Source organism: Lipotes vexillifer, unplaced genomic scaffold, assembly GCF_000442215.2.
Source record: "Lipotes vexillifer unplaced genomic scaffold, Lipotes_vexillifer_v1.1 scaffold1209, whole genome shotgun sequence".
NCBI classification, from domain to species: domain Eukaryota; kingdom Metazoa; phylum Chordata; class Mammalia; order Artiodactyla; family Lipotidae; genus Lipotes; species Lipotes vexillifer.
Genome location: NW_006786251.1, coordinates 567,861 through 586,775, shown reverse-complemented (window position 1 = coordinate 586,775; position 18,915 = coordinate 567,861). Strand labels below are relative to the sequence as shown.

The window sequence follows — 18,915 nt, the reverse complement described above, 5'->3', positions numbered from 1 at the left end:
CTGCTGACTTATCTTCCATGAATTTCTCAATACTGGCAATAAAAACAATATGATCCTGTGGATAGAGAAACAGTAGGTGGTGAGTTTAGCTTTTACCCCCGCCCCTTCCTTTTATTTATTTATTTATTTTAAAGAACTTGCCAAAATCTTCCCTGCCACTCAGCAGAAATGCCTCAGAGAACAAAGCCCTGAAGTGTGCTAGAAAGCTCTTGAAAGGCAGTGACCTTCTCTGGGTGACCCTGCCCCCTCCACAGAACATTGTTTCCCATATTAGGGGTTTCAGGGATGGAGTCAGAAAGACCCTCTTCTAGTTCTGAAGTCTCTGATGCTCAGGTCACTCACTCAGGTACTGGGGAAAGCCATTTGCAGACCTCTGGGCCTCAGTCTTATCTGTGAAGTAAGGAGGCTGACAAAGGTGCTCTGAGATTTCCATCAAAATGTCTGGGGTTTTCAGGGGCACACTGGGCCAGGGATATGGAGTCAGGATGGAGCATCTCGGTCATGCCCCTATGTTGTACAATAAGCCTCTCACCCTGCAAAATGCAGCCTTTCAAAAAGGGAGAACAGTGTCCTTACTTCGTCTACTATGAAACTGCTTTTCCATACGCAAATTCAAATTAAAGACTGTTTTCTGCCATTGCAAAGAATACCTTCCCTTTTCCTGCCTCATGTCAGTCATGACAGGATAAATCAATTTTATTTGAGCTTTTATATGGAGACTCCACTAAGAACATCTTGCCTTACTGGATAATACCTGCATAAAGTATCAGTGTTTTAGAGCCAGTCTTAATAAGTCAAAATAAATTAACATCCCTTGGCAGAGGTTTTCATACTCTTGTGCAGTATTGTTCTTGGTAGGAACTCCTCCTCCATAAAACAAAGTTCTTCCTTCGTATGTCCCTTCCTGCCGATCAGTGTGAAAGGGTGACACCTGAACGCCTGCCCGAGAACAAGACATAGCCCCTAGAGAAAAGGCGAGTCAGGCAAGATGAATTTTGGGAACAACCCTGTTCACTAACATACATGCAACAGACTATTTTTGCAGGTCCAGGAGAACCTTTAGAATTCCGCTTCTGTTGGGGCCTAAAAGTGTTCTCAGTGACCTTGAGGTTGTTTACTTACCCCAGACAAGTTTCTTTCCCTTTAGATGGATCACCCAGGCTACCTTGGCTTCTGTAAACATGTTAGTACAGCACTTCCCCTGTCTGCCCCACCATGGTCCTGCCTTCCTTTTTTTGTATTAAAAGTGGCATTGACCTCCATGCCCCAGGACACTAAAGCTTAGAGCCAAGAATATCAAAGTATCAATTCCTTCTGGGGTGATTTCAACACCTGCCCCACTCCCATGACTCTGCAGAGGTTCCAGAGAAGGAAAGTGACTCATTTGGGCAGGGCGCGTCCCAGAGAATGTGCAAATCAAGAGTAAGAAGATCAGGATTTTCTCACGTCTGCTTTTACCATCTATTCCTAATCTTCCAGGCACCAGGCTTCTCAGATGGTCCGATGATAATGTTACCCTGGTGATCTCACTTTGTTTTCTTAGGGAGAATTCTTAGCAATTTTTTTTCTAATTGACCCTGCCCCCAACTTTTTACAGCTTAACTGATATATAATTTATATACCATATCATTCATCTATTATATATAGCTTGATAATTTTTAGTAAATGTTATATAGATGTGCAGTCATCACTACAGCCCAGTTGAACTTTTTTTTGTTTTACTTCATCTTCCAAAAACCAGTCCAGCTTCCCGATTAATCTTGCAATAAGAAGCAAGGTCTTTCTCTTAGCACCTCAATGCAGGCGAACATTATCTTTCTAGAAATAGTGGATATGTTTCTGTAATTAAAAAAAACTATTACTTATGCCCATTTATATTCAGGTATAATGTGGGTGATAGTTTAAAAAGTTGGGTGTTACTTCCCCTTATAAATCTCTCTTGTTCTTGGTCACGCAATCAGGGTGTGTAGGCCCCAACTACACGGGGTGCAGGAAGGTTATTCACTGGGCAAAAGCCTATACCAAGTACGGTGTTGCACAAAAAGCATGAGCGCTTTGGCTGACTGGCTGTGGACCTGTTATAAAATATTGACGGTGTATAAACTGTGATGAGATCGCCATCTGATGGAAAGGTGCAAGGGCAGGATCCATCAAGATGACATTTCAGAAATAGAATCTGAGTCATCTTCTCTTTCTGGGTTTAGATAATGGATCTGAGAGAGAAGCATTTGCATTGAGGAATCTATCTGTCCTTGGGTTTTCATGCTTTTCAAACCCAAATGTAGTGGAAAACAAGTCAGAAAACCAATCGTTCCATTTAGTCATTTCACTATACATTTTTTTAATTTTAAGAAACATTTAAAATATAGAAAAAACAGCTATTCATTGGATTCTCATGGTTATATTTCACAGATGAATGTTGTACTTTCCATAGCACATTTTCAAGTCAGGAATATATTTAGGTTAAAACCAACCTATCCTCTATAGGTTCACATACTGGTGGTATTTAGCCCCTAGTGGCTAGCTAAAAAAAGTCCCAACAACCCCCCCACCGCCACACACACACACACACACACACACACACACTACCTTACGCCTTTAGCGCTCTGCAGTTCATCCCAATAAAGCTTTTCACGCTTAATGACCATACTCTCCACTGAAAAGCATTGTTTGACAATCTCCCCTGCTTCTCAAACTTGGGTACACATTAGAATTATCTGGGGAGATTTAAAAAATCCCCGTGTCCAGGCCATTTCCCTTACCAGTTTATTTAGAATTTCTTGGGGTGGTGCCCAGCATCAAACACTTAAAAAAAAAACCAACCAAAAAACCTCTGTAGATGATTCCGACGTTCAGCCAAGATTAAGGGCCAGTAATACGTTCTGGAGCAGCACTTCCCAAAGCTTAAAGTGCATACGTATCACCCCGGGATCTTCAAATGTGGATTCTGGTCGAGGAGTCAGGGTGAGCCCAGAGATGCTGCGTTTCTAACAAGACTCCCAGGTGACACTGATACTGCTGGTCCACAGACCACACTGGAGGGTCTAGAGGATCTAGACTACAGGCCAGTCATCAACCCGTTGGTTTCTAACTTCCTTTTCTCTGCTCACAATTTCATATCCACTTATAATCCCCTGCTGTCATCTTCATTTATCTCTAACTTCTCTTTACTCTTCAAGTGTGTTTCAAATGCCATCTCCTTGAAAGTGTGGCCTATCTTATCCCTAGTGAGATCCACCTTTGCAGACTTTTTTTTTTTTTTTTAATATTTATTTATTTATTTGGCTGTACTGGGTCTTAGTTGCGGCATCCAGGATCTTTAGTTGCAGCATATGGGCTCTACTTCCCTGACCAGAGATCAAACCCGGTCCCCCTGCATTGGGAGCGCAGAGTCTTAGCCACTGGACCACCAGGGAAGTCCCTGTAGGCTCACTCTTACGCATCTTTAAAGACTTAGCTCTGTTATGCCCTAAGGAAAGTCTTTTCTGATATGCCTTCCCTATAGCCCACTGAGAACAGAGAATTTGTTCTTCTAGTTCTCTTCCTAACCCACCTCTCTCTTTCCTTTCCTTCTCCTTTTCTCTCTCTCTTCTTAAGGAAGTCATGGGGCTAAAAACATTTTTTCCTAAGCATTAATTCTAACTACTTTATGTAATCATAATAAACTACTGCACCACTTAAAAATAATTCCCAGTTTGTGTAGATTTGTTCTTCAACTAATACCAATAAGTGGGACTTAATTTTTGTTTGTTCTTTTCTAGCGACTTGTGATTAAAAAAATATCTGGGGTCACAGGGCCAGTTTTAAAAAAAAATGAAAAGTAATTACTGGTGAAGTACTGATGTACATGTTGGCTATAGAAGAAAAATATAACCCTAATAAAGTTGTATAGTTAACTTAGTAGTACAGCTAATAATGTTGTTATTATTATTAACAGGCACTGTTCTAGGGTGGAACTCATTTAATCCTAGTAACAGCGAGGTACTGTCTCTTCCATTTTACAAATAAGAAAATAGAGCCATACGGCTATTATACTGGTGGCACATTTAGTACGTGGGCGAGGCAGAACTGGAAGTCAAGCCACCTGGCTCTAGACCCCTGCTTTTGGTTAATGAGGGCTTTTTTTTAAAGGGAAAGAAAAATGAAAAACACTACATAAAAACATTATCTACTTCAGATGCATTCTGGAAAAGATTCTGGAGGGCAGGGTCCTGAATCTGGAGTGAAGCAATTCCGACCATAGTTCTGACTTCCTGGAAGCAGAATCAGGAGGTCTAGGTTACAAGCCAAAGCTGTCATTTATTAACTGTATCTTCGGCGACTTTGCTCTCTCTCCTTAGTAAAGAGGAATGAGAATACCTATTTTAATGATTTCCCAGGGCTCCTGTGAGAAACGAGTCATAGGAAATAATTGAAAGTGTCCTGAAGTATAAACTGACGTGACGCGCAGAGGACTTCAGTGATGCTGTCCCGACCTCTCCCACTGTTGTGTTCTAGCACACCTGGCGGCTGCTGCTCTGTCCACTGGCCTCCTGAATCCAGGCTCTTCGGGTGCTACTCTCGGCTCCTGTCTCAGCTCTCTCTTTTTAAAAAATCTATATCATTTTTAAAGAATTGAAGTAGACTTGATTTACGATCTTGTGTCAGTTTCAGCACGTGTACAGCACAGTGATTCAGTTATATATACATATACATTCTTTTTCAGATTCTTTTCCATTACAGGTTATGACAAGCTATTAAGTAGAGTTCCCTGTGCTATGCAGTAGGTCCTTGTTGTTTACCTATTTTTATATACAGTGGTGTGTATATGTTCATCCCAAGCTCCTGATTTATCTTCCTGCCCCCACCTCTTAGCACTACTAATAATAGCTGAATTTACTGAGGGCTTACTGTGGGCTTGCCAGTCACTGTTAAGTGACTTACATGGATTCACTCGTTTAATTCTAACAACAGTTCTGTGAGATATGTTACTCTTATCCTAATGGAGGCGAGAAGTTAAATAAGCTGGCTAAGCTTACACAGCTAGTAAGCGTGTGATTTACGTTCACTCAGGCTGCTTCTGGAACCACATTAAGATTGCTAGCCCAGATTTCTCTTCCTCATCACTGACAAATATTTAAGGCACTACAGATTGACCTCTTTCAGTCCCTAATTTTGTTTTCCTTTTCTTAGGTTCTATATTTTTGTTAGTGATTACACACAGGATCACAACCCTCACTCCCTCTATGGAATTAATCTGGTTGTTATACTTCTGAAATGTCCCTCACATCTGCCCTCTCCTTTCTGTTGTCTCTGCCCAGGACCAGGCCCTCATCCTGTCTCATAACTGGGGTCCTCGTGTTCAAACTCCCCTCACCACTAACTCCCTCTCCTACCACTAGGGTTACCTCAATCCCATCTGACTGTATTATTCTCCTTCGACAACACTCCCCGTGGTACCCGTCTCTGGGATAAAGGCCAAGCATCTGAGCATAGCACATATCACACTGCCCAGTCTTAAATCCTACCCTTTCTTCGAAAGCCAGTTCAAATGTGCACTTCAAGAAGCTTTGCAAGACCTCCTCCACTGGTGTTTACGACATCGTCCAGTGGATTCTCCTAGCGATTTGTTTATATCTTTTATTATAGCTCTGTATTTTGATTTGTGTTACTTACTATCATGTTTGCCTCTTGGACTAGACTGTACAGTTATATGCCCTCAAGTGAGTGGTGATGCTGGGGATAATGTCTTTTCTTTTTTTAATAAGTTTTTTAAAATTCAAGTAGAGTTGATTAACAGTGTTGTGTTAGATTCAGGTGTACAGCAAAGTGATTTATTTATATATATATATATATTCTTCTTCAGATTCTCTTCCCTTATAGGTTATTACAAAAGATTGGGTGTAGTTCCCGGTTCTATACAGTAGGTCCTTGTTGATGATCTATTTTATATATGGCAGTGTGTATACGTCAATCCCAACCTCCTAATTTGTCCCTCCCCGCCCCCCACTTCGGTAACCATATGCTTGTTGTCTATGTCTCTGAGACTCTGTCTTGGAAATAAGTTCATTTGTACCTTTTATTTATTTATTTTTTTAAGTGTTCACATATAAGCGATATCATGTGATATTTATCTTTCTCTGTCTGGCTTACTTCACTTAATATGATGATCTCTAGGTCCATCCATGTTGCTGCAAATGGCATTATTTCATTCTTTTTTTAATGGCCGAGTAATATTAGGATAATGTCTTCAATGCTGGACTCCCCCGACCACCTACACAGTGTGTGTCACAAACTAAGAAGTAAAGGGGCTCTAAATGTGCATGGTCAGTTATTTACAAAAGCTTATCAGCTAATCTGCATTGTAGGAAAGTTTCTTTCATCCACTGATACTAAACTGCATGGATTAAAATATTTTGGGTAAAACCAAACAAATATACTAGAGGACTAGGGACACAGGGGGAAGAATGAGCAAGAACCAGCGGACACAGTCCTGCACTGGGTGCCAACTTAGAACTATTATACGCAGAATATGAGAGAACTACATTTATAATGCATAAAGGAATAAAAGTAAGATTAGAAATATCTTCAGAAAAGAATATGCTATGAAAAAAATGTAAAACAATATATACTAGAGGGCCGAGGCTGAAAATGATTATAGGTTAGAGGAGCTAGCACAGCTTGGAGATCTCTAGGAAGGAAGAGGTCAGAGGCAACCTTCTACCGCTCTCTATTCCTCTTCAAAATGTTGTTCTTTGGGGCTCGATCCTGAGCCCCTTCTTTGCTCACTTTCACTTTCTCCCTATGTAATCACACCTATTCCCTGGTGTTCCCTTTCTCTGATATTCAGTATTCACCTCTTTAGTGATAACACTCACATTTTTACACGCCTAGCCCAACCTTTCCTCAAAGCTCCAGACTTGTGTATCGACAAAAGCCTGAGGGCTTGATATTCTTCTTAAAACCCATCGTGTTTCTTTTTCCACCACCCACCTGCTTACCCTTGAAACCTTGAGTCAAGGCATCATCCTTGACTCAACCCTTCTTCTCCATCCTAACCCCAAGCCATCAGATACTGTTGACTTTCCTAAGACTGCTGCCCCGGTCCTAGCCCTGCCACCGTGGTGGCTTAGTTGGACTACAGCAGTAACCTCCTAGCTCACCTCCTTCCGTTTATTCTTGTTTTCCCTCCAATCCTTCTCTACATAGCTGGTGTGCTTAAAAAAATAAATAAGGAAAACATCAGGTCAGACTCTTCCTTAAAATCTCTCAAAGGTTTCACATTGTTTTAGAATGAAATCCAAATCCTATATTCTGGCCTATGATGATGCATTTCTCACTTCATCATGGGCCTGCCTCACCCCCCACCAGCTCACCAGGCTCTGTTACACGAATCTTCTTTCATTTCCTCAAATGTGTTCGGCCTTTTCCCGCCTCAAGGCTCTTGCACACGTTGTACTCTTTGCTGGAGGCCTCTTCTCCTTCTCCCCATTCTTTACATTGTTGGCACCACCTACGAGGTCTTAGCATAAACGCCATGACTTCCGAGGGACTTTCCCCAGCCCCCAAGTCTAAATATGTTCCTGTGTTATTCTTCCATTGGATCTTGGACTTTGTATTTTTAGCCCTTAAACAATTCACGTTCCATCTCTTTCCCCCTTGCAGGCTGAGAGATGCAGAAGGGCAGGGGCCGTGGAGGGTTTTTTAAAATTTGTTTATTTATTCATTTATTTAATTTTTGGCTGCATTGGGTCTTCGCTGCTGCACGCGGGCTTTCTCTAGTTGCAGTGAGCTGGGGCTACTCTTTGTTGCAGGGTGCAGGCTTCGCATTGTGGTGGCTTCTCTTGTTGCAGAGCACGGGCTCTAGGCGCACGGGCTTCAGTAGTTGTGGCACAAGGGCTTCAGTAGTTGTGGCTCGTGGGCTCTAGAGCACAGGCTCAGTAGTTGTGGCGCATGGGCTTAGTTGCTCCGCGGCCTGTGGGATATTCCCGGACCGGGGCTCGAACCCGTGTCCCCTGCATTGGCAGGCGGATTCTCAACCACTGCACCACCAGGGAAGCTGCCGTGGAGGTTTTATTCACCACTGTATATTATTACTAGCCTTTTCACTCTAAACCAGGTGGAAGGTCAAGACCCCTTCCCCCCCCCCCCCCAAACTCTATCCAGCTTTATTAAAGATAGTTTTCATAAACAATTGTGGTATTTCAGGCAGGACATGGGCAGACAATCTTTAACAGTATACAACAACTTTCAAACTCCCTTTTGCAATGGACTACCAAAATCAGAAAGCCACTATAAAACCCCATGAAGTCTTCATGTGATGCTCTGAACAGGGAAAGTTTAGAGTGAGGGTTGACATTTCACATTTAGTATATGTTGTTTAACAACTTTTCACAAGCCGACCCTGACTTTCAGGAAATGGAAATGAAAATGGCAAAAGTATCAATCATCTGAAGATCCACAATCTGAAAAAGGAACTGCTGCTCTTTTGAGGGACGCCATCCCAACGGTGACAATGCAAAGTCCAGATTGCCTGACATACTGGTAACCAATTTTGGGGGGTCAGGTTCCAACGGGTCTCTGGGTTTAAGGGAGTCGAGTCTAGGCTGAAGGTGGAGAGGGAGAAGAGGACATAAAATCTAATTTTACTTTTTCCACACCACAAGGCGTTTGTGCCAAGGGGGCTACTGCGTGTCAACATCAAGGAACCCCTCCTTCCTGGGAACCAAGAGGAAGTCTCTCACAACCAGATGGGAAAGGTGTTTTTTTTCCCATGTCAATCCAGCTTCAGAGACAATCTATTAGTGACATGTGCTCTTCCCCCCAAAAAAACAACAATGAAGTGTTCTGTATGCTAACAACATAGCTTAAAAGAAAAAAAAGTAAAACAAAATTCTGCATTTTTATAAAACTTGATAAAAAATAGTATTTCAAACTGTACAGTCACCAGAAGTACACAGTTATCAAAAATGCACTCTTCACTTGGCATCTCCAGCACCCTCAAGGCTTTCTGTGCCTGGTCTGTTTTGGCATCTCCGTTTTCTGCAGGGTTATTCCCATCCTTGCCAGCATCGGCTTTCCCCCTTTTCCCTTTGGGTACCTTCTCTCCCTTCTTTGCAGGGGCCTTTTTAGGCTTGGGCTCTGGCTTTGGAGGAGTAGGTTTAGCAGATAACCTTGCAGATCTTCTCTGTGGTTCATCCTTCACCTTGGTTTTATCTCCTTTAGCACCCCCTTCAGCCTTTCTCTTGGGCATGGTGGCGACGGTGGCGGGACGTAGGCGCTGGACACGGGGATGCGGTGGCGCGTGGCTTTGGCCGGTCCAGGGGTCGCTCTCGCCTCTTCTTCGCACTGCTCGCCAAGTCCTTTTCTGAAGGCGCGGATGAAACGAGTCAACTTTTTGGCCTCAGATAAAGTGTTTCCCCCGGCAAGCCTCGTGCTGTTGCTGCTGCTCTTGGCTTCCATGTGGCTGTGAGATCCTGAGCATTTCCCTAAAAGAGGTTTACAATACAGCTGTTCCAGTCTTTTCCAACGTGTGTCTGGGGTACCTCCGTTGCCACAGCCTCACTAATCAGCTCTCTAATGGTATTTTTGAGGGTTATGGCTATGAAGTTTTGCTTTATTTAAAAAAGCAAAACCAAAAAACTGAGTATTTTCACTGTGTATTGTATGAAGAAATTTACTACAGTTTGCGTTTGTACATACATTTGATTCAAAATTTGCTTTTAGGTTTCTGATAATCATCAAGTACTATTCAACTATTAATATGAGTAATAGTTAAGAGCTAGGCTCTGGTTAAGTTAAAATTTTATCCTTTTGCTCATTAACTATAGGACCTTGGGTAAGTCATTTAATTCTTCTAAGCTTCAGTTTCCTTGTTTATTAAAAAAGAGATAATAGTACTTACTATATTATATAGCATTGTTTTGGGGACTATATGAGGTAATGTATGTAATGAACTTACCTAGTACCTGCCATACAGTAATCTTTTATAGAATACGACTATTATTATTATCATTCTAACTAATTTTAGAAAGACAGCTTAGTGGAATCGGACACTAGGTGAAGTGTCAATAATCTTGAGGCCAAGTCCTAATTCTTCCAGTCACAGCTCTTTGAAAGAAGAAATGTCAGGTGACCTCTCCGAGCCATAGTATCCTCATCTGTAAAAGGTAGCAATCAAAATTGGTCTCCTCTTCCTGGAGGCTTGTTTGAAGGATTAAATAAGGCAAAAATGTAAACGCATTTTATAAACTACAAATCACTATATATTATGTATAAATTTTATACTTATTTTAAGCCATTAGCTTTTCCCTTACATTAAAAATAGGATGGCTGTGACTCAGTATTAAAGAAAAACAGGTATAGGGTTCAGATAGCTCAAAATTCAACTGGTTACGAAATGCAGAATAAAAATTTCGATGTCACCATCTGAGACTCAGTGAAATTGGGTCACATTCCATGTGCCTAGTTGTTCTGTTATTTAAAAAAAAAAAAAAAAAAAAAAAAAGCCAGCAGGGCCGTAAGAACTTTCAGTATACTTGCAAATTGATTTTTCCAGAGCACACATTCAGTGTCCTGGAATTCCAGGCAGTCTTCTTGGACTCATTTCCTAAATTCACTTATGAAAGGCAAATACCACCCTGGAGAGTAAAATGAGGCTTGCAGTCAAATCTCTGTTCTTTCCATCTGACACATTAAGTTTGCTTTATGCCGAAGCTATTTTCACATTCATGTGAATTCTCCTAGTGAGTTTCTCTCTCCTTTGAGTGGTGTAGCAAGTGAGCCAAGGCCCTGCCAACTGCTTTACAGGGTGGATTATTTATCATCTTAAAGTCTCTTGTACATTTAGTGACCTAGTCATTTCTGTATTAATTCACTCTAAAGAACCCTGGAAGCATAGCACTGTCATATATTTTTTGGTGTCATTTATTCATAGATATTAGGTATATATTACTCTAGAAAAATGGCTCAGCTGGTGTCGATAACCTTTTTGGTTCTCCCCCATCCAGAGTCTGAGTCTATTACTGAACAAGTTGCTAAACTTTTAGGGGCGTACTAAAGCTGACTGAAGTCTCTTCTAGTTTTATTTCATTTATCAGAATTGCTTAAACACAGCAATTTAAGACTGAAAAATCATGCTTAGTGTTTTATTAATCTGCTGTATAGCCAAAGCAGTCTTGAGAAAGAAGAACAGAGCTAGAGTTATCATGCTCCCTGACCAGACTATACTACAAAGCTACAGTAATCAAAACAGTATGGAACTGGCACAAAAACAGACAGACACATGGATCAATGGAACAGAATAGAGAGCCCGGAAATAAACCCACACACTTATGCTCAGTTAATATGTGACAAAGCAGGCAAGAATATACAATGGGGAAAAGACAGTCTCTTCAATAAATGATGTTGGTAAAACTGGACAGCTACATGTAAAAGAATAATATTAGAACATTTTCTCACAACATATTAAACAAAACCCTAAAAATAGATTAAAGACCTAAAAGTAAGACTGGAAACCATAAAAGTCCTAGAAGAAAACATAGAATACTCTTTGACATAAATTGTAGCAAGAGTTTTTTGGATCTGTCTCCTAAGGCAGAGGAAACAAAAGCAAAAATAAACAAATGGGACAGAGGAGTGGATAAAAAAGATGTGGTACATATATACAATGGAATATTACTCAGCCATTAAAAAATGAAATTCTGCCATTTTCAACAACATGGATGGACCTGGAGGGTATTTTGCCTAGTGAAAGAAATCAGAGAAAGACTCTGATTATTATTACTCTGACTCTGTTATTACTTATATGTAGAATCTAAAACATATCCAAATGAATGTAACAAAACAGAAATGGACTCACAGATATAGAGAACAAACCAGTGGTTAACCAGTGGGGAGAGGGAAGGCAGGAGGGGCAAGACACGGGTAGGGGATTAAGAGGTACAAACTACTATGTATAAAATAGATAAGCTACAAGCATATATTGTATGGCACAGGGAAATATAGCCAATATTTTATAACAACTTTAAATGGAGTATAATCTATAAAAATTTTGAATCACTGTGTTGTACATCTGAAACTAATACTATAAATCATCTACACCTCAATTAAAAAAAATCTTGCATATGTCTTTTACCAGATTTAGCTGTAAGACACGCATAATGGGTGGGTTCATTCTAGATATTGCCACACTGATGTCATCCTTAATTTTCTCATCTCTCACCCTTGTCATCTGACAAAAAGCAATTCATGTCGCTATCTCTCAATTCAGCCTACCTCTTACCATATCCTTACTGCCCAAGCCAGCATCTTCAGTAGTTTAATAGGTTTTCTGCTCATCCATTATTGCCACCTCCAATTCATTCTGTGCCCTGCAACTAGAGTGTGTGATGAGAACCTAAACTTTTAGTGAAAAAAGGCTTATGAGGCCCGGATATTCCGATTTTTCCTACCTCTCGAGACACAATGACAAAACCTTCTGCAAGCTACACTGACCTGTTCTCCTTTCTTGTTTCTTCCCAGTTCTGGCCTTTGTAGAATGCTAGAGCCTGTGCCTAGGAGGCTACCCCAAACACCATCAAATTTCCTCCCCTTCATCCAGATGAATCCTGTTCGTCCTTTAAAACTAATCTCAAGCATCATTTTCTTAAGGAAACCTTCCCTGTCACCCTCAGACCAGGTCAGATCTCCAGTTAACAGGGTTGAGTGTGTAGACTCCAGAGGCAGCCTGTGAGGGTTTGTATCCTGTTTCTGCCACTTTTTATTTAGGTGACCTTGGGCAATTTGGGGCCTGTTAAATGGGGATGATAAAGGCACCGATCCAAGTGAATTAAATGAAGATAAGAGTACACCTGAAACACTGAAAGAGTATGTATGGATAGCAACTACTGTTATTTCCAGAGCACTCTGCAGTTCTTAGGAGTTTTCTCAATGCCTTAAATACTGAAGTGACTACCGTTAAATCTCCAAAATGTAAGGTCAGCGAGGGCCAGTACCTCCCTAGTGTTGTTTACTGATGATTTCCCAGTGCCTAGGCAGAAAGCATCACATAGGGGAAGTGAAATAAATCTTTAAGTGAATAAATAAATAAGTTGTTTTTGGAGGTGGAGGGATTAAGAATTTCTTTGGGCCTTAGTTACAGTTACCTTGCATACAAAATTTGGGGCAGTGAGACTCCGTGATTTCTCAGTTCCTTACAGCAGCACTCCAGTACCAGGATTCTGGTAACTGGGGAACAGCAGATGAGTGAAAGTGGAAACTGGGATCTGTTTGCTCTTTGTTACTTGGGGCTAGGAGAACTGTTGGTGAGCAGCCCTAAAGGACTCATCCTGCCCTGCCTCACAGACTTACACGGAGCTTTTCAAAGCTCTATCTGCTTTTTCACCACAAATGGGCTTTTGAATTGTAGCTACATAGAAAGAAACAGCACAAAGTTCAGGAAACAGTGTTAAAGGAGAATATCCTCCTCCATGAAGAAAAGTGCAGACAGCCTTCAACAAAGCTCACTAAACATTTTAACTTAGAAAACATAGTAGTGCCATTAACCTCCTATTTCATCTGCTTTGGTTTATACAGAATATATGTAGTAGTATATAGGGATTTTGCTCATTTAAGCTTGGCAACCACTGTATTTCAACCAAAATTATATTCTTAGATGCTGTTGTGGTAAAATGGTGAAAAGCTGGTCAGTACAAATCTCCAAACACATTTGTTATGAACTGTTTGTCGCTGTTAGAGTGAATAATGCTACTGCACTTCGTACTGAGCCTTCGCTCTTAAGAGAAGACTCAAGATCACTATTTACATTTGCTTCTGCAACCATCATTTATATTTAAATTCCTAATTTGTGAAGAGGAGGTTTACGGACTGTGAGCTAGAGGCCATGGTTTTCGTGTGCAGATGTACGTGTACATGAACATGAAAATGACCACCAACTGCTTGTTGGATATTCAAAGCTGCAATTCAGTGAAAAGAGAGGAAGGGGGTGGCGGGGGCATGGAATCAATTATTTGGTGAAATCAGAAGTTTCACAGGAAGTTACGTCTTACTGTTGTTGATAAGAGCACACTTACCACCTTGACTGACCATTTCCTGTTATGAGTGACTCTTCTTTTCCACGTGCCGGATTTCTTTCTTCGTCTTCACCTTATAACCTTCTCCCTGCTTTAAAAGGAATGTATGTACACGTTAAGATTTCATGGTGAAAGGGTTTTCGTTAAGAAGCAGTTTCCATTCTGGTCCCTTGAGGCTGGATTAGGATAAGCGAAACGCAGTTTCAAGTACTTTGTCACTTCACGTCCCCAAATATAATCTATTTGCCTCAACCCCACAGCTCAGCAGCAGCAGGGCGAGTGGGAGAGCACCGTCAGAGGGAATACGTTACTGTCCTTCACAATAATTCAGTAGGTTAGTGATCAGTCAAACAACTGGACAGCCTGTCCAGTTCCTGTCAGACTAGAAGAAATCATCACTAAAACTCTCAAGGCACTCAAAGCCCAATTATAAAAATATTAGTAAGTTATAATTTATGCCTTTTTAAGCCAGCAGAATGTTAAATTATCTGTTGTAATGAGACTGAAGTTTCTCAGTAAAGCACTAATCATGAACTAAAGACCATGGTCATGCTGTTGAGCTGAGAGACTTTTTCTTTTTTAATTTGTGGAATTACCAAGCCCGTCCTCTTACTCCAGACCAAGCAGGCATCCCTTTTCCATAAAACAAGACCTGTCTTCACCAGGCACCAAGGACACACTTCTCTGAGAGCAAAGTGGTTGCACAAAAGCTTTTACCCTATTTATAATGGAAAACACAGTAGCCTTTCCAATTTTCTGATTTACTCCTTCTGAGAAATTTTCAGTTTACTTTTTTCTTATGTAAACACAGGCTATTGAAGTTTCTGCTTTTTAAGTGAAAAGGGTAAAGGTCTGAGAAAGGGAAAGAAATGAAAAATAACCAGAGATGTTTTCTGTGGGAGCTAGATATTCACTTGCTGAATTACACTGCTCAGTGATGACTTTAGTTCTTTAACTGGCACATTGGAAATGGGCTGTTATTAACCCAGAGAGGAGAATCCTCCACGGGTTAAGATGGGGGAATTCATATTTCCCTGTAGAACATACCGGAAAGAGAAAATGTATAGATTAGATGTAAGGATTTTGGGACGAGCTTTTTGTCATTCTAACTTTTAATTAAACCCTGTGCATTCGCTGGAAACAAGTGCTCTCTTATCTGGGTCCCAAGTAGGCACTGGGCTGCAGGTAAAGCACTGGGCAGGGGTGGGGCATGGCCGAGGGGTTTGGTGGTGGTAGAGGGTTTTTAATTTTGTCTCCCATGCTCGAACCGGCATGTTCCAACCTCCATTAAGTGAAATGATCTGTGTGAAAACTCTGAAGATAGTAAGAGTATATACTGTTAAAGAATGTTAGGAAGGAAAATCTTTTTCTTTGATCCTGATCAAATGCACAAGATGTCAAAAGCAGCAAATGCTTCAAGCTGCCACACTGCAGATGCCGGCCTGTTAGCAGCCTCTTCTAGAGAGTTCACAAAGCTTTTATTCTCTACTTTCCTTTTGACAGTCCCTCTCCATTACCACGTCATCATATTTTCTCTCTTGTGGGATAACAATTCGTCTTAGTACTTTCCGAGTGATCTGTAGGAAGCAATAGTGAAAAGGAGAGATTTTCCTGTTTTCTATTTTAAGAGGTGACACTACAGCAAACAAATAGTAGAAAATCTAAACCCCAAGAGAAGCGTGAACCCCAGTGATGATTACTTTTCTGGTGATGAGGTTGCCTTCTTCATCAGTGAACTGTTCTTCTGTGACAGATTCACCAGGAAGGTTTTTTGCTTCCTCTCCCTAAAGGATGTGGCATAGAGGTTAGCAACATACTAGATGGACAGATCTCCACATCACTCCATACACCACACACATGCTCTGTGGCATCTTAGAGAAAGAAAGTATAAACTCTACTTGCAATTGCAGGGCAAGGGGAAAAGGCTGACTCCATGGATGGTTATTTAGCAGTCAGCAACATTCAAAGCATTGAACCTCAAGTATGTACAAGAATGATGGTTAGCAACAAACTCCAAGAAGGAAGAATTTGAAACTATGTAATCACAGAATACGGTTATACATAGATAGACAAACAAAAAGGTTTCATTCGTTGAAAAAAGATTTAGCTAACGACTAGAGCTCTAATTAGATCATTTCACTTTGGATAATGTTTCTTCATTAGTCCTACAAAATCTCTCATTTTGGTGGATTTCCTTTTGTCTGATTTGAATTGAGGTAGCACCTTAGTTGGGGTGTTAATCACCCTTTGTTAGTTTGTTAAATTTAGAAATTCCTTACTAAAGGCAATCTTTTTTCAAATACTATGAGAAAAGTTCAGAGTACAGAGAAAACCTTATTTCTTTTTTCAGACTGAGCCTTTCATAAGTTGTAAATGAGAATAATTAATGTCTGACGAAGTACATAGTTTCAGAATATTGTCAAGTGAATGAGTCTTATGTGATGACTGATTAATTACTAAAGGGATGTAAGACGACAGCCTTTCAGTTAGTGACTGCTATCTGATTTAGAAGGGGAAGCTGTCAAGGATCTTCCTCTGGTGAGTTAACAAAAAAATGGGATAAATTCTTAACTTGCCAAGGTGGCATCATATTTTCCTGCTAATAGGCAGGCCAGTAGATTTAGATGGCTCCTTAATGTCTATTAGCTCTGTGATTGTAGGATAAGAAAAACCACTGAGAGAGCAGACATAGGGCTGTATTTGTAACACATTACCTTCTTCACTGGTGTCAACTTTAGGTCAGTCTCACAGTTTTGGGGAACAAGGACAAACATCTTAAGTGCAGACCCATTCCAGAGACCTACTGACTTGTTAGTCATACTTCTTTTGTTGAAGAGGTGACCTGTACAGTGCTATAGTACTGTGTACTGTAGTTATTGTAAACCTGTAGGTTTTTTAGGAAAAATGGCAAATCACAAAGAAGACAGCTGCATTTCTGGGAGAGCCAGGATTCTAACCCTTTCGGTGTTACTGTCATGGGAAAGGTGGTAGCTCTGTTAATTTTGTCAGTGCCAGCCAATGGTGAGAAAATTCTACGATTGTTTTATGTCACAACCAGTAGAAAGGCTGTTGTGGTTTAAAATAACAGAGTAGAGACTGAAACCCTACCTTGTTTTGCTAACAAAATTCTGTTTTTATTCTTTTTTCTTTCTACAGAGTGACTTTGTATTCTTATAGATTGTGGGCTCACAGGTCATGGGTGGGATATTATTTGACTCATTTTACCTCACTGTGGTATAAAGACGAGATGAAAATAAAACACGATGTTTCTTGCTGCTCATGTTTGCTTCAAGGTTCACCTTGAACCTTGCTTATGATTAGTTTCATTTAGCACAGTTAAGCGAGGGAAGGAAATTGGAAGAATGTAGAGGTCTCCTGCCTGAATGCACTAACATCTGCAACAAGTTCTTATGGGAGTGTTATTTATGTTTCCTATGGTTGATTTCATATATCTGGAAAAAAAACCAGTTTCACTTTATTTTACAAGTAAAGGCTTAAAGACAGCAGAAAAGCCAAAAAAAGGGTCATGAAAAGTTTCACTATAGTTTAAACATGTATAAGTGAGATATGTTTGAACTAACTCTTGCACATGCCTAGCTCTTTGAGTGTTAAGACAATTCCAGGATCCCAGGAAAATCCATTAAAATAGCATACTATTACGTATGTTATAAATTGACCCTTTGGTGGGGAAAGATGCCAGTTAATTTGCAGACAGTCTCTGAAATGTGAAGCAGGTGTTTTTATAAGCATAGCGAATACATTTAAGTACACTGATTTATATTAATAGCCTTAGAAAAAAGCAAAGCCCTAGTTATAGATAACAAGCCATATAGGTTGTTGAGATCTGCTGTGGTATGTGGGCATTTTCATTATTTCCTACTGAAAATTCATACTGCTTATGTATAATTAAAGGTGAAGATACTTCTCTTAGTCTTAAATGGGCACTAACTATAGTCAACCAGTGCTTTACATAAGGTCAAAATAAGATATATGATTATGTAGAAACTCACTAAACTGAGGGAGTGGATTAGATAGCAGTTGACTGGATAGATAGGAAAGTTCGTAAGGAGTCACAAAATACATTAAAAAAAAAATTTCATCCATCTTTAATTCTGTCAGGTACATTGGAGATCAGGTGTTACCAAGGAGAGGTCTTTAGGGCCTCTCTTTAATGAGAGAAAATAATCTCTAATTAGTTTCTAAGGTTCTTGAAAACCTTTGTACTTTTAAGTAAATAAAATTTCCCCGCTAGTTTTGGTGATGGCATTATTTTTGGCAACACCTACCCGCACTTTTTTTCTTTCTTATTTCAAAGGAAAATTACAGTACGTATGGTGTCACAGTATCATTCCTGGTGGCCACCTTTGTGAAGACTACTGTACTTTCCTTTGGACCCCTGCTGGAAACATTGCATTTTATAACTTTGAGTCCTCTCTCCTTCTTGAATAAAATGAAAAAATAACAACATGAAATGTACCAATTTGCTTTGACGTACACAACATTAAAACTTGAACTTTCAAAAAAATGAGATGAGAGAAACTATATACATAAACTTAGCAAATTACTAAGCAATATGTATTCTGAGAAACCCACTTGCTGGGGATGTATGTGTATATGTATATAGCACATGTATATTCTATATACACATACATATCGGTATATGTATATAAAACGATCTGAAGCTTGTGAACAATGGGAAGTGGAATGGATAGATTGAACTTTTTGTACTTCTGAGTTGTTCGATGGGGGGAAACATACACGTAAACCCTTATCTTGAAAGTCAGTAAAAAAGCTCAAAAGTAGAAATAAAAATATAGTTGAGGGCTTCCCTGGTGGCGCAGTGGTTGAGAGTCCGCCTGCCGAT

General features: G+C 40.2%; 1 protein-coding gene and 1 pseudogene across 2 annotated transcripts in view; both read right to left on the bottom strand.

The window, feature by feature from the left end:
- Positions 1–8,957: 8,957 nt before the first annotated feature.
- On the bottom strand, positions 8,958–9,232 carry LOC103072581 (non-histone chromosomal protein HMG-17 pseudogene; annotated as a pseudogene).
- A 4,841-nt stretch (positions 9,233–14,073) lies between these two features.
- Positions 14,074–18,915, bottom strand: part of ANK3 (ankyrin 3) — a 322,709-nt gene continuing 317,867 nt past the window's right edge. For both annotated transcript variants that reach the window (XM_007458433.1, XM_007458434.1), the window contains one exon: positions 14,074–14,142. In XM_007458433.1, coding sequence (XP_007458495.1) covers positions 14,074–14,142 — 69 coding nt within the window. The remainder of the gene's footprint in view (positions 14,143–18,915) is intronic.